This window comes from Bactrocera dorsalis, chromosome 2, assembly GCF_023373825.1.
Source record: "Bactrocera dorsalis isolate Fly_Bdor chromosome 2, ASM2337382v1, whole genome shotgun sequence".
Classification (NCBI taxonomy): domain Eukaryota; kingdom Metazoa; phylum Arthropoda; class Insecta; order Diptera; family Tephritidae; genus Bactrocera; species Bactrocera dorsalis.
Window position 1 is genome coordinate 78,336,265 of NC_064304.1, and position 26,155 is coordinate 78,362,419.

Below are 26,155 nucleotides of genomic sequence, written 5' to 3' on the forward strand. Positions count from 1 at the left end.
ATTAAGCTACGGCAATGCAAAATTACGTTTCAGAAAATAAATTCATCGAATTATATTTGCTTTGATCTAGTATATGTTTGAAAGTTGCTAAGATCATATTCAGAAAAATAAGTATCATGGTTGGCGAAAAAATTAAAATAAATTCGCAGTTGATCTAGTCGCGTGTGCTCATATAATTAAGCAAGTGTAACGAAAGCTTTGCAATCACGATCTATGTAAAAAAATTATTAAAAAAGTGAAAAGTTTATTAGTTCCATTTAAGGGGTTAGGGGTAGTCAGAGGCACGAAAAAATGAGATTTTCAGTATTTTTTTTTTTTTGCTATTAAATCGTGTTATTTTACAAAAGTAGTAATATGGCCTTATTATAGAATGTGTTGACTTGAAGTCACGAAAATTAAAAAAAAAATTATTTCCAAAGTTATAGTTGTTTGTGTTGACCCAGGTCCAAAGAAAGGTACTTGCGTTGACAACCATAAGTCCTTGGAGATTCATCTAAAATCAATGGGACAAAAAAATTTGTTTTATAAATAGATAATGCTGGGCCTGATCGAAGGATTTTTTTTTTTCAAAAATTAACAAAATGGCGGCCTCAGGATATTTTTGCGAAAAAATGAAAAAAAAATGAATTTTCGAAAAAATAAAAATCTTTCAATCAGGCCCGAGTTTAGTATGTATTCTAAAAGCTGTATAAATTTCATTAAAATCTAATGAGCGGTTTTCGAGTTACAATTGTCACCAGTTCAAAAAACATAGTTTTGAGAAAAACGCGTTTAAAGTTTCACACTAGCGCTTTGAAGTGCCCGAGCTCTCTTTGTTATTTGTCGAATAACTCAAAAACTAATTATCGGATCAACGTAAAATTTTCGGAGAATATTTTTAAGACAATACACTTAACGAAAATGCAAAAAATTTTAACTACCCCTAACCACTTAATTTAAAAACTTTTTGAAAGTTTTCTAAACAATGGGTAAAAGCAAGTTCCATGTGAAAGAAGAGTTACCAAATAATTTTACCAAAAGCTCAAAAATATTGCCAAAGTAGTGGATTGTTTAACATTTTGTAGCCTTGCCTTTTGAAAATCTGGGTAAAAAAATTAGAAAGGCCACTCCTGGGAGGATCTTTTTTTGACGTCGAGCAAAATTAGAGCCCAAATGGAGCATAAGCAAGCATGGTGTACGGATATCACACAGACAGTCCGCACATTTATAGGAAAATTCTTTAAATGGGCGAATTGCACGAAGCAACCCGATCGTTACATAGAAGAACATCAAGCGAAGGCTAGCGTTTGCGAGAGAGTACCAACAAAAGGACTCAACATTCTGGGATCTAGTGGTATGGAGTCATGAATCCAAATTTAATGTTTTTGGGAATGATGGTAGAACTATCATCAGTCATTGTATGGGAGTGTTTTATTTCATGGTGAGTAGGACCACTTTTATAAGTTGAGGGCATTTAAATGGAAATTACGCCGATGATTTACCAGTAGCTTGGATATTTCAACAATATAACGACCCAAAGCACTGCTCCAGGGTCGTAAAGGACTGGCTTGCGATGAACCACATCAAGTGTGCCCAAAGCCCGAATTTAAACCCTATAGAATCAATGGGGTATTATTAAAAGTTCAGTTGCGGTGAGAAAATCGTCAAATAAAGCTACATTGTGGCAAATTTTAAAGGAAAAATGGAGCAATGGTAACACACTGGTCTGTACAATGAGCCAACGCTGCAGAGAAGTAATTTTGCAAAATGGGTTCGCAACATAATATTAGTCTAAATAAGGCAAGTTTTGGAAAACTTATTGGACAACTTATTCTCTTGTAATTTTAAATTGTTTACAATTAAAAACTATAAATATTATTATTGTTAAAATGAAAAATGAGTATCTCAGTATTTCAAATGGGAACAATTAACAATTTCTAAAATTGCTCATCAATCGTTTTAAAATTTGACACTAATATTCCAATTTTAACGTTATGTGATTATTAAACCAGAAATAACGTTTTCGTTTTTAATGCCTGGCGATGCGATTTTTTGTTGCGATGTTATAAATGCCTTGCAGGTTCCACAAGGTGTGTAAAAAACTAGAACCGCTTTGTTGATTGATCAACAATCGGTATAATCCATATACATACATACAGCTGTGTTCACGAAAATAGTAGTGCCGGTGGCTACTAACTATTTAACAGTCAAATCACATGATAAGAAGAATATTCGATTAGAAAGTTATAAAAAACCTAATTTTTAATTAACGTATGATATATTTAGTTTTATCTACCATAAATTTTTTTTAGTTTACATAGTTATTAAATTAAAATAAAATTGAAAAATTATGCTGTTCAAGAAAATAGTAGTGGCTATTAAAAAAGACGATAAAACTAAGAATATGAAAGTAACAGTAAATATTTCATATTTAATATGTTTCCTAAGGTCTAATATTTTGTTGTAAATCCGTTGTTGTTTATAACAGCTAGGCATTGGCGTGGCATGGAATCAATAAGGTCCTTACAACGCTTCACAGAGATTTGAGCCCATGCTTCCTTAAACACTTGCCAAAGCTCTGTGTTTTTCGATGGTTTTGCTATTGCTACACTTCTCTTGACATCGCCTCATAAGTTTTCGATAGGGTTTAGGTGCGAAGATTGTGCTGGCCATGGTATCAAGTAGATGTTTTCAGATGCAGACCACTGATTAGCTAGTTTGCTCGTATGTTTAGGATCATTATCCTGCTGAAATGGCCATTTTAACGACATTTTCCAATTAGAATATGGTAGCATTACATCTTTCAATGTATTAATGTACACTGCTTGTTCCATAATGCCACTGATCAAAGAGATTGGACCATCGCCAGCGCATACGACAAACAAGCCCACACCATAGTCTTTAGCCCACCATATTTAACAGTCTTTGAACGAACACACTGCCTGGAGCCTATACCACCAAAAAAAAAAACAATTTTTATCTCATCCGTAAATAAAATGTTGTGCTACTTTTGGACGGGCCAATACATATGGTCTTTCGCAATCTTTTATTCTTGCATTCACGTGCTTCTTCGTCAAAAGGGGTACTTTTCTCGGACTCCTTGCATGTAAATTAGCTTCTATTAGCCTTCGGCTAACTGTGACAGCACTGACCAGTAGATTCAATTCATTTTTAATTATTTTTGACGACGCCTAAGGCTTTGCTCTGCTGTATCGCACAATTCGTCGGTCCTCCAGAAATGTAGTCTTGCGCTTACCACCACGAGTTTCCGGCTTAATAGTATGATGAATAGCATTAAATATCATCGGAGCAGTGCATCCAATCATTTCTTCGATTTATTTATATGTTTTGCCCTGATCTCTCAAGTTACCAATTAACTTTCGCTTTTTGATTGAGCAATGCTTTTTTCAACCCACTAAACAATAAATAAAGAGCTGTTTCAACAAATTTATATCACACAATTACTATATTATTTTAATACACTTTGTTTTTAATGTTTTTAATTTTTTTCAACTATTCCCGTCAAGCACTACTATTTTAATGAACAAGAGATTTTTGGTGCAAATATTGAAATATATCACAAAGATAGCAAATCAAAATAAAAATAACGGCATTTTGGTGTTTTTTTGTTAACAATATTCTGTTCTACGAAAGTATTGTAGAAATGTTCAATTTGCAAGATAGAACAGGTCAGCAATAAGATTGGAGTGTTATATGCTGTCGCACTACTATTTTCGTGAACACAACAGTATGTACGTATTTATTTTTTTTTTTACGGATATGTTTTATTTGCAATATTATATTTTAGAAAATATTAAACAAATTAGATAACGAGTCCATAAATGTGTTTATATAAACAAATTTAAAAGTACATTAATTACGAAACGGGAGATCGAGAATATGTTGTCTTTTCAGTCTAGCAGTTTTATTGCTGTCATCTAATAACATGACTGCCAAAGGACAACCCTGAACCTCGCTAACTGAACTGAATTTTTTTATAAAATTTTTAACAAAAGGCATGTTAATATCTGAATGGATGGCTTTATTTGTTATGGACCAAATGGAATTTGAAGCGTTTTTGATTGAAATCTTTGCAAAATTTCAGTATTTGAATTTCTACTAGTGCCCCAAACCTGCACATCGAAGGTCCATATAGGTTTAAGTATGGATTTATACAGTAGCAATATATTTGCAGGATGGAGTCATGTGTAGAAGTTCACGCAAGTGAGGAAAGTTCTCTGATCGCCATTCACTTGGGAGTGGCCAGAAACTATTCTTTTACATATGGCTCAAGCAGCTCACGACTTCCGGTCTTTGACCAAGTATCCTCTGGGTAGCCAAAGAACATCCGTTTGAAGGCGAGCTAAAGTGAGAAGGCGAATCATCTCCTCCGCAACGTTGTGCGCTGGGTTTGGGACCCGCCACGTAAAAACGCACCCAATGAAAAGAAACAACAAGCCTCGAATGAGTGACCCCCCCTTTTGGCGCTTTTTTTGCTGGTGCCGCTGCCCAGCAGGCTGACATCACCGCCGTCCAAGAAATGCGATGGACGGGACAAGGACTGAGACGAGTAGGTCCTTGTGGCATTTACTGCACTGGCCATATAAATTCGTGGTGGGAGAGAGACTCCGTCGCCGAGTACTGTCATTCACCACAGTGTATGAATGTATAGCCACAATCCGCATCAAAGCGAAGTTCTTCAACATATCTCTGATCTGCGCCCATGCCCACGTGCCGACGGAAGAGAAGGACGATGTGACCAAAGATGCCTTCTATGAGCGCTTAGAGCGCACCTACAGTGGGGAGCAAAAGTGATTCCAAGCTCAGCATTTTCGTGTTTGAGCGCTCACAAAACCTTAACGCATGAAGTAAATGAAATTTTTTTTTTTAAGGATATGTATTTAGTTTACAACAAATATGCGTTTCTAATGAAATAAGCATCTTCTAAAAGCGTGTTGAATGGGCGCCCTCGCATTTTAACAGACTCTGACGCTAGATTTATGATGTCGAAAATGAAGAAAGATAAGCTTTTAACACCAAAAGAGGATTCTATGGAAATTAATAAAAATGTCAGTCGGTGGACAGCTAGAAGAGCACTTGGTAGAATTGGATATGTCGCATCTGTAAAGTAAACCAGCTCTATCGGAGAAAAATAGTAAGGCTCGGTTGAAATTTGCAAGGGAACATAAAACTGGATTGTAGATGACTGGAAACATGTTATCTGGTCGGACGAATCTAAGTTTAACCGTTTTCAGTTGGATGGAAAACAATATGGAGTGGAATCAAATTCCAAAGGAAATACGAGTACTACAGAATCTGGTTGAGAGCATGCCAAATCGCATAAAAAATGTGATGGATAATAAGGGCCTTTGGACAAATTATTAATAATATATAAATTTTCTTTTTTTTCATAAAAGGTGCAAAACTGAGAACCATGCGTTATGTTTTTGTTTTTGGTTATTAACTAATAAATTTATTCTCTACTTATTTCATTAGAAACGCATATTTGATGTAAACTAAATACATATCCTTGCAAAAAAAATTTTTCATTTACTTCTTGCGTTAAGGTTTTATGAGCGCTCAAACACGACATTGTTGCGGGTGGAATTACTTTTGCTTCCCACTGTATGAGAGCTGCCCCCACCACGATATCAAAATCGTGCTTTGCGACTTTAACGTCAAGGTGGGCAAAGAAGGTATCTTTGGCAATACGGTCGGTACATTAAGCCTCCACGATGAAACATCCCCAAATGGGTTGAGGCTGATCGACTTCGCCGCGGCCCGAAATATGCTTATCTGTAGTACTAGATTCCCGCATAAGAAAATTCATCAAGCCACCTGGCTGTCTCCGGATCGAAAACCACCAACCAGATAAATCATGTTGTGATAGACGGAAGACACGTCCCCAGTCTTTTAGATGTGAGTGCGGTCCGAGGTCCTAGCATCGACTTGGACCACTATCTTGTTGCAGCGAAGATTCGCACCCGCCTCAGTGCAGCAAAAAATGCACGTCAACAAACACAAGGAAGGTTCGACGTCAAGAAGCTGCAATCTCAACAGATAGCTGAACGATTTTCTACTCGACTTGCACTCCTGCTCTCTGAGAGCACTCGTTAACAACTCGGTATAAGGGAACTGTGGGATGGTTTTTCAAGCTCCTTAAGTACAGCTGCAACCGAAACTATTGGTTTTCGGAAAATGCAAAAGAACAGCTGGTACGACGAGGAGTGCCGTGTTGCAGCGGAGAGAAAACAGCCTGCCTACCTCACAACGTTACGTTCGACCACAACATGGAACATGCGGAATGGGATAGATCGAGAGTTGAAGAGGGAAGCGAGACGCATTCGCAAACAGAAAACGAAAGAGGCCTGAAGAACAACAAAGTGACGGGGCCGATGCATTGCCGGCCGAGCTATTCAAACACAGCGGCGAAGAACTGAAAAGGAGCATGCATCAGCTTCTATGTAAAATATGGTCGGACGAAAGCATGCCTAACGAATTAACTATGCTCTGCCCAATCCACAAAAAGAGAGACCCCAGAATCTGCGTCAATTACCTTGGGGCAAGTCTCCTAAATATCGCATATAAGGTTCTATCGAGCGTATTGTGTGAAAGATTAAAGTCCACCGTCAACAAACTGATTGGACCTTATCAGTGTAGCTTTAGACTTGGAAAATCAACAACTGGCCAGACCTTCCCGCAAAACTAATATGGTTGTGTAAGCTGACGTTAAGTAATACCAAAAGCTTATTTCGATAACAATTCGAGCTGCAGAACTTAATCAAGCAGGTACAATCTTTTATAAGAATGTACAGCTGCTGGCGTATGCCGCTGATATTGATATCATCGGCCTCATCACCCGCGCCGTTAGTTCTGCTATCTCCAGACTGGACAAGGAAGCAAAGCAGATGGGTCTGGCAGTGAAAAAGGCCAAGACAAAATATCTCCTGTCATAAAACAAACAGGCATCGCACTCGCGACTTGACTCTCACGTCACAGTTGACAGTCATAACTTTGAAGTCTTAGATAATTTCGTCTATCTTGGAACCAATGTAAACACCACCAACAATGTCAGCCTGAAAATCCAACGCAGGATAACTCATGCCAACAGGTGCTACTTTGGACTGAGTAAGCAATTGAGAAGTAAAGTCCTCTCTCGACGAACAAAGCCCAAACTCTACTATAAGTCACTCATTATTCCCGTCCTGCTATGTGGTGCGGAGGCATGGAAAATGACAACATCTGATGAGTCGACGTTACGAGATTTTAAGAGAAAGGTTCTGCGAAAGATTTATGGTCCTTTGCGTTAGCCACGGCAAATGACGACATATGACGACAATGAAATAGTTCAACGAATTAAAAGTCAGCGGCCCCACTGACTAGGTCATGTTGTCCGAATGGACGAAAATACTCCAGCTCTGAAAGTATTCGACGTAGTACCCGCCGGGGGAAGCACTCCGTTGGAAGGACCAGATGGAGAAGGACCTGGCTTCGCTTGGAATATCCAATTGGCGCCACGCAGCGAAAAGAAGAAACGACTGGCGCGCTGTTATTAACTCGGCTATAACCGCGTAAGCGGTGTCTACGCTAATAAAGAAGAAGAAGAATATATTTCCAGGATGTAACGGCAATTTATGTCTAAAGGAGCCAATAAAATTGTTTCTATTTTTAATTCTTAATTTTTGGCTTTTTCCATGTTAACCGTTTGTCCAAGTACATGCCGAGATATTTAACGCTATCACTTTTAGGAATAGTATTGCATTTAAAACTATGGCAGCGCTGGCGCTTTGACTTAATGCAAATAAAACGTGCATTGATTTACGTCACGTTTGTTAGAGCTTTGAATAATTTTACATTTTACATATTAGTGGCATCATTCCTCTCTACTGTCAACTCTACTGTCCTCTCCACGGTCGTCGGCAAATTTAAAAATATTTTCAAGTTAGCAAGAGCGACAACTGAGAGCCTGTAGTCGTTTAGTCGTGGAGCTGTCTAAATAACTGTGTCCATAAGAACGTGTGTATTTTAATATTTGGCAGATGTCGCTTTCAGTCTGTCGCGCTCTATGTGTTCAGCACATCACTGTGTGACACACTTGATAATCTGTTATCAGTTGCTGCTTGTGTTCATTATTTATATTAGTTTTATGTATACCCTAATTTACGTGTTTTATTTTATAGGCAATAAGTTTCACATTGTATGAGCAAATATCATATTATATATTTGGTTGCTTATCATTGCTCTTGACATTTAATTAGTGGACTGTATTTTCTTTTTATTTAACTTACTGTTTATGTACATTTATATATTAATGTACTTGTACAATTAAAATTTCAGGTACTTGGTACCCTTGGTATAATCTCTGTGATGTTATTATTGTTTTGTTTTTTTTTTTAAGCAAAAAATATTCAAATGATAAATATTACAACATGTACATACTTATATTGAACACATGCTTATGATTTGAAAAATAACTTTTTTTTACATGAATTGTTTTTACGTTTAACGTAAAAGCTTAAAAATCAGTTTTTAGAAGCTTCTGTAGGAATAAACGCATAACAGTGCAAATTTTCAAAAATGTCAGATAACGAAAGAGCGTTCTATTTTCATATATAGATAAGTTTACAATTTAAAAGATAACAAGTAAGCAAGGTCTAACTTCGGATGCAACTGAACATTTTATACTCTTGTAACTTGCAAGAATCAAAGCGAAGAAAATACTTTAGGGTGTAAAAACATCAACCAGAGGAAATGCAAGTAATGTTATATATCGTCACCTGAAATGCAAAATAACGTAACAACATTTTCAGAAATTTACTGTGGCATGAATGAAACACGGAATAAAATGGAACATGAGTGAAACAAAATATTAATATTGGTTAAAACTGGTTTATATATGACCGCAGAACCAGAAAATGTTGAACATATTTAATATTATGCATATAATTTGAAGTAGTGAAGCGTAATCAATAAGACACTCAATTTCGAATTTTTTGATGATACGTTATTTTGCATTTCAGGTGACGATATACACATCTATATACATATAACACATACCCCAGACACATGAGACTTGTTAAAAAAAAAAACGAAAATCATTATATGTAGTACAGGGTAGGCCATTTAAAGTTGACCCATCTGGCAACGCTGTAACTTTTAACAGCGCTGACAAATCGGCTAATGTCATACCGCGTTAGAAGCGTCATTCGAAGACAATTTATACCATGGAACAGTACACTCCAAAAGAACGCGCTGAAATTGTTCAGCTTTATATTCAAAATAACTTTTCAATTGTGTTAACTCAACGTGCGTTTCGCAAAAAAAATAAAGTGAAAAGTGCTCCAGTTAAGAACACAATTAAGTCTTTATACGCAAAATTTGTGAACACCGGTAATCTCAGTAATGCCAGTCATGCATCCAGACAACGCACAAGACGTTCTGATGAAAATATCGAAGCTGTACGAGCCAGTATTGAGGAGACTCCATCGACATCGAGTTATCGCCGCTCTCAGGAATTAGACATCTCTCGCACCACTCTCCGACGCATAATTCATAAAGATTTGAAGATGTTTCCATATAAAATTCAAATGGCACAAAAACTAAACCCAGCTGATTATCCGCGACGCCTTAATTTTGGCAAATGGGCCATCGAAATGGCTGAAAACGAACTTGAAATGGCTGAAACGAAAAATGGTGATGTTGACTGGCCACCGAGATCACCAGATTTGACGCCACCAGACTTTTATTTGTGGGGTTATTTGAAATCCAAGGTATACGCTAATAAGCCAAAGACCTTAGCTCAACTGAAAGCCAACATTCGACGTGAAACAGCCGCCATATCATCCGAAACATTGGCCAAAGTCATGGAAAATGTCGAAAAAAGAGTGCATTTAGCTGTCAAAGCTAAAGGTGCCCATTTACGCGATCTAATTTTTAAATATTAGCTGAAACAAATCCCCTTGGACCAAAATAAATTATTTTTGAAATGAACAAAAAACATTGTTTTCTTTTGTTCTTTTTTTTTAGAAACAAATGGGTCAACTTTAAATGGCCTACCCTGTATATGGAAGTTGGGATAATATCGACCCGACTTTGCTCAAATTTCCTAATACCACATACTGAAAAAACAATCATATAAAGTCAGATCGAAAATCCTGATAATAGTTATATGGGGGCTAGGTCAAATAATCGCCCAATTTATATGTATAACACAAAGATACACTTTTATGACTAAAACACGTTCTGTAATTTCCATTGGGATAACTAAAATACTGGCAGATACCTGCAGTATGAAGTCACACGGAATTTCAGAAATCTTTATATTAGGTACTAGAGGAGACGTCCACGTTTTACTGTGGCTGATACATAGCTAGTACTACTAATACTATCTATATGATTTCTATTAGTTAGATTATGACTATTAGTTAAGGCGATATGGCATTCTCGGTGAAGCAACTTGTATTTGTTAACAAATAAATGAATCAAAAAGCATTTCATGCGTTAATAAAGCATTGGTCTTTGGGGGAAAAATTCTGTTGAATTTGGGCTGTGCACCAGTGAAATCAACCGAGTCCGATCAACAGTCAAGCTAGTGGACTGCATATTATGAAACGGTTCTAAAGCGTGGAAAGACAAAAAAAATCGACAATTGTATTATTTTTTAGGAAGGATCAGTTTGAAATTGTACGCATATACTTCATCGTTCCCGTTTAAATATTGCACTGCTCTGTGCAATGCTTCGAAAAGATTTCTGTTTATCTCAAATTATAATAGTCCTTTCTATCAGCACTCCAATTATTCCGCTATATTTTTATGCTAGGTATTGCATTTGGTTTGTTATAAATGCAAACTTTTTGAAAAACCGTATTCGAAAACATCGAATTTCATCAAAATAAGGCCAAAAACTGAATCATCGACTTAGTGGGTCAAAATATTCGGAATACTAGAAATTGAGTGGGGAGCATGCGTCGACGTCTAGGGACAATAGCAGCAAAATGTAGGCAAAAAACCTCTAAAAGTATTGTAATTACTTTTGATTTATATAAATAATCATTGGTGTACGTAAACTTTTTAAATCTAAATTAGGCGCATTTTAAGCTTTAGCAATAATCTTTTTAAAAAAACAAATATTTTGATATGCTAAATTTAAGGTTAAATATACATATCTTGAAATGGATAGAAAAAACCCACATAATTTATTCATTTTAAAACCAATAAACATGTCGTAATTTAATAGAACTGGACGTATGTATGTATTTATTGGTCCACTGCATACATATGTATAGATACATATTCGAAGCAATAAGAACAACCTAACTGAACATAGAAAATTTCTATTAGAAATAATTGAATTAAGGTTTTTACTTAAACTTTTTTTCGGCAAACAATTGTGCACGCTCAGAGTTAAAAAATGCAAAACTTGGTTATCAACATACGAGGTGTGTTCAAAAAGTATCGCGAATTTTGTGTTTTTTCAAAAATTATTTATTTATTCATGAATATCTATTTTGTTCCCTTCAAAGTAATCTCCATGAGATATTATACACTTGTGCCAACGGTTTTTCCAATCTTCGAAGCACTTCAAAAAATCATTTTTTTATCTTCTTCAGCTCCTCCTTCGATGCCGTCTTTATCTCGTCAAGAGAAGCGTAACGTCGTCCTTTCATAGGCTTCTTCAGTTTAGGGAACAAGAAAAAGTCACAGGGGGCCAGATCTGGGGAATACGGTGGCTGCGGCATCATTAGTGTGTTGTTTTTGGCCAAAAAGTCGCGCACAAACAACGATGTGTGAGCAGGGGCGTTATCGTGGTGCAATTTTTTTGATAGGTAAAAATCGAGGACGATCCAAAATACGTGCAAGCAAAGCAGCTGTCAACAATTAAATGAACATTCAAAATGGCCGAGCTTGTCGGCATAAGTGAGAGACATGAGTACCAACATAACGCCACAAAAAATTCGAAATTCGAATATACGTAACCCGCGAAAATTCAAAATTCGGGATACTTTTTGAACACACCTCGTATAAATGGTTACACGAATATTTTTAATTACTCTGGTACATCTGGAGGACAAAGAATCTAAAAGGAGTACACATATTTTACCCCAATAAGTTTTTTAGTTCTTTTCCACATTTCATGCAATTTTTTTCATTTGGCGTCCCTCATACTTTTTTCTATATCTAGCTAGAGGTATTATATTAATATTTATATATTAATATTTTTGTTGTGAATGTATTAATTTATGTTTGTCGTCACTAGAGCAACGCCTTACAGCAGGGTTGCTCCGTATCTTCCTGACTCGTGCTGGCATTGAATCCAACCCGGGCCCGGAGATATTTTTCTGCTGCGTTTGCGCCAAAAGGCTCCTTCCAAACTCCACCTCGGTCAGGTGTAATACAAGCGATGGATGGAGCCATCTTAACACCTACTTAGGCCTTAAGACACATAGGGAGTGGACCACAAGTTACGTGGCCCCATGTTGCCACATGTTTTAAGGAGATAATTGCACTCATGAACCAACAGCTGCGGTCCAAGAAACCAAGCTAAACAGCTGCTAGGATCTTCTGAGTTGTGCTGGTTTCAACGATCTACGTAAAGATCGCGAGCGAGATGGTGGAGACATAGCCTTCATCTTGCACAACACCGTGCAATATCGTCTAAGACAGGGATGAGCACAGTTTTGCCCGAAAAGTGAGCAAAATGCGCACCGGGCTATATGAGGGGAAATCAGTGTACGGAGGGAAGGGCATAAGAAGTTGCGAAAAAAATCAATTACATTCCTCCGCAACTTAATGTTCATCGCAGATTGCGGCAATACTGACATTGTACACAAATTTAATAGCGGAAGTTTACTTCATATCGGAATTGTACAGTTGTGTGAACAAAAGGAGATAAATATAATTTGCACGTTTTAGAGATTCGCATTAATATCTGTTTTAATTTACCTTTGGATGCTGGAAATTCTAATCACTGTTAGGAAAAAAATATATATGTTATACTTGTATTTAAAAACAATTTTATTTAATAAGAATACAGCATATTTTAAAACTTCACAACACCTTGTGGTTGTTCCTATTTTGTGCACACCACTGTACATGTGATAGATCAGTTAATGGTGGTGATGCCAGTTGTAAAAATTCATTTTAGTTACAATTGGGAAAACTTTTCTCAAGTTGTGGGCTTTTATACGTACATATGCGTATCTGCATATAAATATGTATAAAAAAGAAAAGATACTTATGACCATTATATAATATATATTATGTGTAACATATTACAGTTCCATTTAATGAAAATGCTTCTATAAATATATGATTTGTGATATTTTCAGTTTGGTTGTTTTATCAAAATATTCAAAGAATTGAGGTTTTTTTCTATAATTATTTTGTTAAATTTTAAAAATCTAAGTTGCCTCTTGAAATGTATTAAAATAATAATATGCGCTATAGAAAGATATATGTGTTCCACATATTTTCAAAAATATAAGAAATCATCAAATAAAAATATATTTGCACGGTATGGCATTATTGATTGAGAGTGGCTAAGCACACAAATAGAATGCAAACGCTAATCGCAGAAACATCTTCTCACTTCGCTATGAGCAGCAAGCGGCAAGCGTTTTGTTCTCGTTTTCATTCGAACAATGTTGCCATTACTCAATACGCGTATATAGTTTTGTACACATCTAAGTTTTCAATTATAATTTTTCATAATATAAAATAATATATAACTGAAATCAAACTATTAAAACTAGTTTATATATTTGTAAGTAATATCATTCGATTCTGAATTTGAGTTATTTTAAGAAAATTTCAAATATATTGAAGACAATTTTTATAATTACTACAGTATATCGAGCCTGGCAACCCTGCGGTGTGAGAGAGCGATCAGCTGATTCGTTGGAAATTCTACGATTGGCGGGTGGTAGAAGGGTTGTTGGGTAATTATTTACATTGCGCTCTCATAAGATTCATTTGGTCATATGTGTTTGAAGAAACAGTGGTTCATAAATTGAAGTTATTATTGAAATTACTTTTTATAAGGAAGTTTAAAGAAATAACCTGGTTTGAAACTTTTTGCTTAGAAAATTATATCCAAAATAAGAAGTAGGTTATCGGATTTAAATTTTGGTACAATAATGCGTGTAGCTATAGCAAATGAGATTAAACCAAACACATAACTTATTATTTCAAATAAAATTAAATGCTGATATAAAAGCATATAAAAAAAATAATTACTAAAATCAAATATTTATTATACTTTTTGTTATTTGTCTTACATTTTATAAATTTATAGTAGTTACAAAGAAACTTAAAATTGTTAGGCAATTTACAGTTATTACCCACAGTGCAACTTCCCATATATGCTCGCGCTCTCATTTGTAAACATGGTGAGGGAAAATACGTTTCTCTCATTTATAAATATGGAGTGGTAAAATACGTTGCTCTCACTTCCCTCTTCATGTTTGCCCGCGATGATCCCCTCACCCCGCTCTCAAAATGTGTACTCGTGCCCGCACGGGCAAAATGCCACGGAGGGCTAATATGCCCACCCCTGGTCTAAGACATCGACCGCAGGGATACTAACCTAGAATGTCAGGGTATAGCTATCCGGTCAGGCGATGTCTAGCTCGAAATATTTTATATATATTGGGTTGTCAAAAAGTCTTGCGGTATTTTTATTGAATCAATTCGTGTGGCACCCATACATCGAGCTTCTTAGCTTCTTCAAATGGTTTATAACGGTTTGATGACTACTATGCCGGTCTCTTTCGACAAATTCAGCGATTTTATCGCAATTTTCGACGACAGGCCTTCCGGAGCGTGGCGCATCTTCGACCACCTCTACACCAGAACGAAAACGTTGAAACCATCGTTGTGCGGTGGAAATGGAAACTGTATCGGGTCCATAAACTGCACAAATTTTATTGGCGGCTTGAGATGCATTTTTGCCTTTATCGTAGTAGTACTGTAAGATATGCCGTATTTTCTCTTTATTTTGCTCCATGTTTGCGGCGCTATAACTCACGAACGACTTAAAAGAAACGACTTAAAAGAAACGACAATCAATCAAACACGTGTTAGCGCGTGAAATGAGCTTTCCAAAAAGGTATAGCATGACCCGATGCGACGAATAAAACTAGAACTACGCGCTTTCAGCGCCAACTAGCGAAAATACCGCAAGACTTTTTTGACAACCCAATACATCCCCCGTTACATGTTGCCCTACAGGATATCACCCGAATATAGATGCGATACTTCGTGGTGAAAACCGTTTGGTACTAGGCGACGCGCACCACAATCTTTGGCATTCCTGTCTGTCAAACGATCGTAGGGCGATAGAGCTGACGGAACAGATTGACGATTTGACATTCTGCACAATGAATTACGAAGCTCCCACCAGAGTTATGGGCACCTGTAGGGATGGAAAAGTCGACTCTGACTTTAGTCGAAAATCGATCTTTTATTAGAAATAATTGACTTTTTAGGATCGATTCAAGCCTGTCTTGAATCGATTAAAATCGACTTTTACTCGATGACTTTGACAGTTAACGAATTAAGATAATCACTATAAGATTACTTTTAAAAGCACAATATAAAGTACCAATCGAAGTGTTTCCTTATAAATAGCCTCTTTCTGATTGGTCTATAACAATATAATGTTTATATTGCCGCCGGTAATTGATGTAATTAACTTTTTAATATACATAGTACATAGGTACATAGTATTTGTTTAATCCAAACAAATACTCCTCTGCATTACTCCCACAAGTTACAAAAAGTAATAGAGGCGTAATGTAGAGGAGTATCAACAGCCAACTTCACGCAACAGGCGAAAAAGGAGAAACGAAGAAAACGAACGATGACAATGATGATTTATGGTCTTCGGATCGGAAACAAAATCCTAATCCGTTCACTGTGTGGGAAAGTATGAAATATGAATATCCGTATATATGGAATGTAGCTAAAAAGTACTTGCCAATAGTTGCAACGTCTGTACCCTGTGAGCGATTATTTTCACATGCAGGACTTATCGCAAATCAGTTGAGGAGTCGCTTATCACCTCAGCACATTAATGAGCTAATATTTTTAAGATCAATCGGCGAAGAAATGTGGTTTTCGTAGTTATTTATTTTTAAATTTTTTGTTTTTTAATTAAAAAAAGCAATTTTATTATCCAATACCAAAATGTATGCAATGAAATCATAAAATACTTTTTATAATATGTTAAAAACTAAAAAAATATTTAATAAAATATTGATATATCTAACGAATTTCGTGTACGAGTTGCTTAATTTATAAAAAGTCAACTTAAGTCACAAAAGTCGACTATCGGGGTTGATTAATTGACTTCCAGAATCGAAAAACTAGAAGTCAATTCCAAAGTCAAAAATCGATTCCGCTCGCGCTCTTTCCATCCCTAGGCACCTGTAACAGCTCGCCCGATATTACATTGCTAGTGGTGGCCTGATAAACAGCATAACCTGGCGACCTATGCTAACCGTCGCATCAGACCATCTGCCCATAATTATCTCGATCGAGAAACCTCCCGAATTTGTGGAAAACCGTACCTTCGTTAACTTTAACAAAGCTAACTGAGTCGGCTTCACATAATTTACTGAGAACACCTTCAACGCTCTACCCATTCCTACGGACGTATGCGTTGGCTAGCGTCGATTCCGGAAGGTGATCGCAACAGCTACCGCTCGCTTCATCTCCTAGCCCAGGGATGGGCACATTTTTAGCCCGCAAAGTTAGCAAAGTGCGCACGGGGGCTAGATGAGGGGAATATCAGTTTACGGAGAGAAGGGCATAACAAGTTGAGAAAAATTGCGAAAAAATGAATTACATTCCTCCGTAACTTGATGTTCATCGCAGAGTGGTTGCGGCAATACTGACATTGTACACAAATTTAAGGGTGGAAGTTTACTTCATATCGGAATTGTACAGTTGTGTGAACAAAAAGGGGTAAACATAATTTGCAGAGTTTAGAGTTTCGCATTAAAATTTGTTTTTATTTACCTTTGCATGGTGGGAAATTTTAATCACTGTTAGGAAAAAATATATATATGTTATGTTATGTATCTAAAAACAATTTTATTTAATAAGAAAACAGCATATTTTAAAACTTCACAACACCTTATGGTTATTTCTATTTTGTTCACACCACTGTACATGTGATAGATCAGTCAATGGTGGTGATGCCAGTTGTAAAAATTCATTTTAGTTACAATTGGGAAAACTTTTAACAAGTTGTGGGCTTTTATACGTACATATGCAAGGCAGTTTTATATATATGCATATATAAAAAAACGAAACTTGTGACCATAATATATATATACATATATATATGTATATAATTTAATGAAAATGCTTATATAAATATATGTATATATATATATCTGTGGACATTTGACAAAACAACTTCTCTCGAAATAAGACAATTTTCCAGGATTTTTATCATATGTATGAATTTTCAAGGCGCGTTTTTCTGTCTTATCGCCATTGTCCTAGGACCGTTAGTTCAAAAATTATGGAGTCATCAAAACAACTTCTTTCGTAATTTTTCAAATTTTCGGGGTGACAAAAGAGCTTGTCTCGAATAAGTTGGAATTTCAAACGTAAAATCATAACGTACATTTATCAAAAAAGCTTGTCTCTATATATCGACTGAGTAAAATCAGAAATTGGCGTTTGACAAAATAACTTCTTTCGATTGAAGGTTATTTTTTTGAAGCGCGGCCGAAGGCCGCCAACGCGAAAAGGAGTTTTACTTAAAAAAAACCTGATGCAACCCGGTGTTGGATCGGCCAGGGTTATTTTTTTTTTGAAGTGCGGCCGAAGGCCACCAACGCAAAAAGGACTTTTACTCAAAAAAACCTGACATGGACTTTTACTCAAAAAAACCTGACATACCCCGGTGTTGGATCGACCAGGGCTATTTTTTTCGAAGCGCGGCCGAAGGCCCCCAAATGCATAAATAAGTGGGACGCGAATGGACTAATGTTTACCCTGTTTTACCTTTGTTGTATTGCAAATAATCATTATGATCCTTTTATTAAATTATTAGATTAAACATACTTATAAGCCTTAAAACTTTTTTTATTACAATGGAAAATTTATTTCAGATGGTATTTGTTTTCTGCGTTTGAGTTTTTATATCCATTCTTATTCATTTGATAAATGTGTAATTATGGCAACAGTTAATATCTGTAAACACGGAATACTCTTGTTATTGGGCATGGAATGAAAATTGTGTAAAATATAAAATGCTTATTTTAAGCAAATAACTAAATAATTACTAAAAAATAAATATGTAGAAACAATGTAATAAAGTCTAAGTGCATAAAAAGTGCATAATATGAAATAAATAATTACTAGAAATCGAGAAATTGCAAGATAAAATTTGCAAAATTTTCAACTTTAAATGCAAATATCTCGAAAACTATAAGTTTGCGGCGGCAACAATTATATATTTTCTTAATCTGGAGCAGCAGCTCTATCCAACCATACCACTTTTAACCCTGAAATCGTGGGATCGTATACTAAAGTTTCCCCCGAATTAGTGAAGTAGTAGTGGATATAAAAGTTAAAAATATAATTGTAAAATTTATTATAAATAGAGATGGAGAGAAACACGCATTTTAAATTGTAGAATTTTTAAACTTTAAATGCAAATAACTCAAAAAACAGAAGTCAGCGACAACTATATATGTATATTATATTTTTTTTACTGATCTGGAGGACCTCTTCTATTCGTATATACCCACTTTAAGCCCGAAATCGGGGGATGCTATTCTAAAATTTATACAAAATTTCTAATTGACAAAAATTATATTAATAAATGTATGCAAATATTTTATAATTGGGCAAACTATTTATTGGTGATTTCAAGATAAACTCAAATATGTATGTTGGTTAGGGTGATTCAAAAAAAAAATTTGTTTTTTTTTCAACTCTTACCCCCTTAAAATGTTAGTGATTGACAAAGGGATCGTTATTTATGACATATACATTTAACACGTTGACGGACACTTGCGTCTATAGCCGTCAAAGCGAAGTTCACTATGTGGCATGACGGCGACAGCCGTCTAAAACGAAACGGCCATGACGGTTATGGCCGCATAGTGTCAATTTTCGAACTTTACTTGTTCCTACTGTCCGTCAATGTGTTAACATAGAAATTTTTGTTTTTCATTCAATCTAAAATTTCACCAACTAATTTTCGTTTCTCAAAAATTACCATCACATATTCATAAAGTTGGCTTTTCAAACTTTAAAAATTCCCGCGACAAAATTATTTTTCTCCGAAAATTTTAATTTTATTGAAAAAATTCCAAATTTTAAATCACAATATTTAATCGCCTAACTGAGATAATCAAACTGTGTCGCAAAAATTTTTAAAGTTTCAAAAGTGAATTTTCTGAATTTGTGATGGTTAATGAAAAAACGAAAATTCCTGTAAAATGTATGGGAACCTAAAAAAAAAAAATAGCGACCCTTTAGAGTTAAGCGCAGGCTTGAGGGAGAATTTTTTGTTTGTCAATCACTAACATTTGAGGGGGTAAGAGTTGAAAAAAAAAAAATCAAAAATATTTTTTTTTAAGCATCATAATATTGGTTAGTGTATTAGTTGGTTACTCCATTTCTCTTACTGAACCTTTAGATTTAAGGGTATACATAAATTATTGTACGCACCTTTATATTTATTGTACGAACGTAAATGCCTTTTTGCTTTGTCGTAAAATCGCATCATATAACACGCGATAGTAATACTTCCATGAATTTCACATAATTGCGAGTGATCATTTCTTTTTTTGCTTGAATGCAGAAACATTTCAAAATCATTTATAGCTCCCTGCAAAAAAACGCTATATATCCTATAAAAACAATTATAAAATTAAAATTTACCTGAAAGTAACATTGTCGAAGATACAAATCGCCTCTAATTTTTAAAGCTTGTTCAAAAACATCAGATTCCTTCGGTGCACTCAATACCAATATATTAAGTATCTTTAAACCCTACCGTTATACATTTTTTACTATTATATTCTTATTAAAAAGACAATAATCACCTCAACCAATTGGTCACTATTTACAAGACGATGTGCACCTTCAAGTTGACTCTGAAATATTTTCTTTCTACTAATCGCCAACTTTTCTGCTTCATCCAAAATAGATAAGAACGATTCTGTTTCGCTGAATAAATAAATATAATTATTACAAATGTAAGCATATTTCCTCTTACCAATTTTCCTTACTTTATATTACTTTCGTTCATTGCGTTTTCAAATAAAGCATACTCCGGTGCATCACGATCCCAATACACTGAAGGCGTTGACAAGATCAGTGGTAAACGATGCATATTTTTTTTTACAAATGTACCCTATAAATATATCAATAAGAACCACTAAAAATATGCAAATTCAAATCATCTGAATCGGCGTTTAAAATAACGGAACAAATAATATATGTGGCAAAGCTATCAAAATCAAAAAAATCGAAACGATAAAGGCATGTTTTCACATCACCCAAGATCAGTGTTACACTTAGGAAAATATTTGAGTACCAAAATGTCTACCAAATATATAGCTCTATTCTTATGCTCTCACAAAAATCACCACCCTCTTTATTGTGAGGTTTCCTGTATGCTGAGGTGATTTAAAAAGCTCAAATACTCCAACTTTCTAACAAATTTGTGATGTCTGGGAGCAAACCTGCAAAACCGGCTGCGTTATGTTAATTTCAATATTTTTAAAGGAATTTGCAATTATTTTCGTGAAATATAATGGAGGAACTAATTATCAATTATAAATATAAGTATTTATCTATTACACATCAGTTGCGCGGTTTTCTAAGAATAGACCTGGTATTGCAAAACTACTAAATTACTATTTATCTTGAAAACATCCGGTATTTTTTCAACTCATATAAGGGGTATTCTCTTGCTCTTGCAAGATTGCAAATTGCAAAAATACTACACCGAAATATATAAGGGCACGAGAGCACCCATTACAGTATCTAGTGATATATGAGCGACTGATTCAGTCAATTTATTGTAAATGACTATTGTGCATGGCTATTGTGAATTGGCGCACCTTCTGCATGCATTTTTAACAAAAAAACTGTAACAAAACTTTATAATTTAAATAGAAATTATAAAATCTAATTAAAATTTACCTTTCGCAACAGTTTAATGACGTTATATGTCTTTATGTTAAATGGCAACTACAACAGGGTTGCAATTTTATTTTTGCGTGACATTGCACGCTAATATACATGGGTTTTGGTCTGACATATTTCACAGCCCTTGCAAATATTTTTCTGCGTGTGTTTGTTGTTGTGCCGTTGTAAATCTGCAATGCTTGCACCGTGCGCCGGGTTTTGCCAGAGCAAGAGAATACCCCTATAGTAATAATTTGTACGTTCACACAAATAAACCTTAGAGGTCAATCATGAAAATCCTTCGTTTTCCTCATGCAAATCAAATATCGAGTGGTGAGTAAGAAATTGTAAGATTAGTTGTTAGGTACATTATTTTTATACATAAAAAAACTTTAAAGTATTGTATTATCAATCATTCAAAGCTAAAGTATTGACCGGTCCATGAAATCGTATTTTATTTTATTTGACATATGAAGCTAATTGCTCTGACAAACGACAGCGCTAACTTGCATTAGCGGGCTTATGGCCCTGACAGACGACAGCGCTAATATGCATTAGCGGGCTTAATTTACATTTATTTGCGCATTTGACCCATGCACAAGAATTTCGTGCATTTGGTTGAATTTACTAAATTTGAGTAGGCAACACTGCTCAAAAATGGCCGAGTTTTGATATTTTTTGAGGGATGTCGCACTGTTGTTATCCATTTTTCCAATATTCTTAACTTTTTTGCACACTTTTTCCGCATTACAATCAATTATTGCTATTAATTTCATTCTATTATCTTTTAAAGTAGATAATAATAAACGAATTTTTACGTTAAATTTATATGGATTTTCCAAAATTACCAAAATTTCTATTAATAATTTTTCTTATTCATTTTTAATTCACTTTTTTTAATAAATAATTTCACTATCAGCTGTCTAAATGCACAAGCCTGCCGTCTGTCACCACAAAATTTCAATGTGCATTAGCGTTGCTTAAGGCGCATTAATTTTGCTCGTCTGTCAGGGCTATAAAGAAATGAGCCCAAATGTCGTAGTTTCAGTTATAGCGGCCATACACAGGCACACTTGTGCGTTCGATCGGTATGTGTAAACATGCGGTTTACTCGTGTATGGGCTTGTTCGCGTACCGATCCATGTTCGCGAAAATGTTTGATTTTTTACGATCGGTGCGCGAGCATGTTTATCGTGTATGGCGTTGTGAGCGCACAAAATCTCATTTCTCTCGTGTCGTCGAGCAGTGAAGATCGCGGACAATTGCAAGTGTTAAGGGGAGAGACTGCTTTAGAGGCTTCAAAAAATCGATTTTTTTGAGGATTTTTTTGGGAGGGAAAGAAATAATTGATTCAAGCGAAATTTCTAGGCTTTATAGTCATATATTTGAACATCTTTCACAAATTTTTTGAATACGAAATCTTTGATATTCTGCCTTTAGGAAGCAATCACCCGATGCATCTTGCATATGCATTTATCAGGAAAAAAAATTCAAAGAGATTCATGTTTTTTAATAACTTATCTTCTAGTTAAACTAAGAGAATTTCAAAAAAAATTTACTTTATTTTGTTTAAAAATATGTTCAAACTTGACTTTTCCTAGTTTTTTTTTAGTTTAAATAGAAGACAATTTTATGCCAAAGATAATAAACTTTGCCCAATTCCAACTTTGCCCGCCAATTAAAATAATCGTAAAAATAAAAAACCGAGAAACCGCGCTTTTCGCTTTTTGCCCAAGCGCTCATATACTTGTATGAATCTGTCTGACGTTCGGACACTATTTCCCTTCTAGCTTCGACAATATTTCGAGTTTCAATCTATAACTTTGTTTGTTGTTAGATAATTTTTAAAGAGATTTAAGCGATTGTTTGAAGCTTCTAAAGCAGGTTCTCCCCTTAATAAAGATTTCGCATCTGAATTTATTGATCTTATAAAAAATTAATTGGCAATTTGGCAAACGAAAAGTGATAAATATAAAAATAAAATTGAGAAAAATAAAAGTTGGAATAACTTATTAACGAAATACAAAGAAATAGATAAAAGTGCTACATTAGAAATAAATTCGAAGAAATGTTCCGCTTGCCTGTCGCACATGTTAACTGTGTGAAGAACGAACGCAAAATGGATTTGTGTGTCGTGTATGGGCAAACGAATTCACACAGATCGAACGCACAAGTGTGCCTGTGTATGGCCGCTATTATCAACCACATTGAGAACATGGTTGCCATCATGACTATCTCCTATGGTGTAAATAAATTTTACATTTCGATGTGCCAAATTGGAAAGTAAAATTTTGATAGTTGAATACATTAGTCACATAAATACAAATTTAGGAAATAATTGGCTTTGTTAATAACAATATGAATGAAACTGACAATTGCAGTCATACAGGATGGCCCACGAATCGTGCTGCAAAAACAAACCATAATCCCAATGCATGTTGCCATGTAAAATTGTATGGGACATATGTAGTTAAAGAGATGGAAACGAAACTTTGTTCACATTTCATTAAGTTTTCGTCAGATATTTTATCTAAGTGCACAGAATACTTGGTTGAGAACTATAAACTTCCAGGACGTATGTTCATCGACTAAATGATGATGTAACAGGTCTACAAATAAATATTCTGATTTATCGGTGTTTTAATTTGTCGCTATTTTGATTTAGCTGCATATTTAAATTTGTCGGTTTTGTCGGTTTTTTGAACTGCAGTGTTTCCACTTTCTTGTTTATAATTACACAACTTAAGTCCAGAAATTAAATATTAGGTTAGTGGTGTTTCTACTTTGGGATCTAGGAATCATACCAACCATTTTTTTTTTTTTTAATTTAGTACCTTATTTTAAAAATTCTCTGTCCGTATTTTGAATTGTCGGCATCTTGATTTGTCGGTACTTTGATTTGTCGGAATTTTAAATTTCGATATTGTGATTGTGGGCATTACGTTATAAACCATTTACCTGGAGTTACCGTTAAACTTTTATAATAATAATTGTTTCCTAACTTCTTCTTCTTTACTGGCGTAGACACCGCTTACGCGATTATAGCCGAGTTAACAACAGCGCGTCAGTCGTTTCTTCTTTTCGCTACGTGGCGACAATTGAAAATTCCAAGCGAAGCGTCCCATCGAATGCGATATTGGCCGTGGCGAACGCGTAAAGGACCATAAATCTTTTGCAGAACTTTTTTCTCGAAAACTCGCAACGTCGACTCCTCAGTTGTTGACATTGTTCAAGCCTTTGCACCATATAGCAGGACGGGAATAATGAGTGACTTATAGAGTTTGGCTTTTATTCGTCGAGAGAGGAATTTACTTTTCAATTACCTACTCAGCTCGAAGTAGCACCTGTTGGCAAGAGTTATCCTGTGTTGGATTTCCAGGCTGACAATGTTGGTGGTGTTGACATTGGTTCCAAAATAGACGAAATTATCTACGACTTCAAAGTTATGACTGTCAACAGTGACGTGCGAGCCAAGTCGCGAGTTCGACGACTGTTTGTTTGATGACAGGAGATATTTCGTCCTTCCGTTCACTGCCAGACCCATTTGCTTTACTTCCTTGTACAGTCTGGAGAAAGCAGAACTAACGGCGGGGATGTTGAAACCGATGCTGTACACTCTTATAAAAGATTGTGCCTGCTTGATTAAGTTCTGCAGCTCGAATTATTTTCTCCAGCAGCAGGTTGAAGAAGTCGCACGATAGAGAGTCGCCTTTTCTGAAACCTCGGCCACCGCTTGAGTGGCTGACTGACACATGAAGAATAGCATAAGAAACAAAACAACATTAGCAACATTTTTGCCGTCATAAGAAGCTCGTCACTAGAAGATTTAACGATAGTAAGAACGAGATACAAGGAACATCGTCTTCCCAAGAGACGCCGATGGAATCCTTCAAGCGGTCACCTAATATGAGTAGGTTCTCGATCAAATAAATTGGTGCTGATAAACCTGTGGGACGAGGTGGTAACCACCAGCGTTGGGGGATACCAAACTCCTGGCAAAGGCGGTACACCCTCGTGGAAACCATATGGCTGAACTTGGGGATGTGATCAAGAAACTGATTGACGCAATGTGACCACCACAGCGGTCTAGCAACACAACATGATCTCTTCGGTTTCCAAAGCTACACGCAAATGCTCAGGTGGAACACATTGCAAATAAGGAAGCAGGACGAAGTAAAAAATAGGCTCCGCGATGGAAAATAAAAATACCCACAATAATATGGATGCAAAGGGTGCCACCGTTAAGGATAAAGCAGTACATATGAGCGAACAAGTGGTTGGATTGCGGTCAAACGAAAGCCATCGAAGAAGATACCACACAATCCACCCGATGCGATAATCATTGAGAGAACCAGTAGGACATATCTACAGCAACTGTTTAAGGATGGTCAGGAGAGGCGACACATTGAAGTAACTCGGGGAAAATGTGTTAAAGATTATAAAGACGGCCAAGAGAAAATCTTACTGGTGATTTCAAGACCAAAATGTAGAAAATGCTGGGAAACCAAGCGCAGATAAAAGCACTAACCCATAAAGCAATGGTAGATAATACAAGATCTTGGATAAATCAAATAAAGAGGATATCGTTGAGGCTAACCACTCAAATAAAGAAGCTGAACTAGTTTGATACAAACTCGATTAGGAAGATCAGGGCGGAGTACCTAAGAACTCAAACTGCTGTGATAGTCCACCCGCGCTGGAAACAAAGACGCTTCTGGAAGAACATAAAATCAAAATATGTTGAGTAATGTGTAGAATTAGGGCGAAGCAAAGCCTTAGGGGGTGTTTCAGGTATCTCGAATACGGACACCTTGCGAAAGCATGTTACAACCCTTCGCTAAAAGCCAGGTGCTGTATCAAGTGTGGAGAAATTGGAAATTTTGCGAAGTCATGCGATAAAAAATCGTCGTTTAGTGTAAGAATAATGGAAGTGAAAACATCGATCACCAATAAAGAAATGTCTTCTGTACCAAGAATCGTACAAAAAAGTAAAAAAATGAGAGTCATACAATTA

General features: G+C 35.7%; 1 protein-coding gene across 7 annotated transcripts in view; it reads right to left on the reverse strand.

The window, feature by feature from the left end:
- The window catches only part of LOC105228216 (uncharacterized), a 53,397-nt gene extending 32,695 nt beyond the window's left edge, over positions 1-20,702 (reverse strand). The window contains exons 1-4 of one of the 7 annotated variants that reach the window (XM_049449913.1): positions 20,238-20,696; positions 20,052-20,175; positions 19,888-19,998; positions 19,675-19,834 (exon numbers count right to left, since the gene is read on the reverse strand). In XM_049449913.1, the coding sequence (XP_049305870.1) occupies positions 19,675-19,834; positions 19,888-19,998; positions 20,052-20,175; positions 20,238-20,341 (499 nt within the window). In that variant the 5' untranslated portion in view covers positions 20,342-20,696. Of the gene's footprint in view, positions 1-19,674; positions 19,857-19,887; positions 19,999-20,051; positions 20,176-20,237 lie in introns of those variants that run through there. The other 6 variants (XM_049449908.1, XM_049449907.1, XM_049449910.1 and 3 more) reach the window with 6 other exon arrangements.
- Between the last annotated feature and the right edge of the window lie 5,453 nt (positions 20,703-26,155).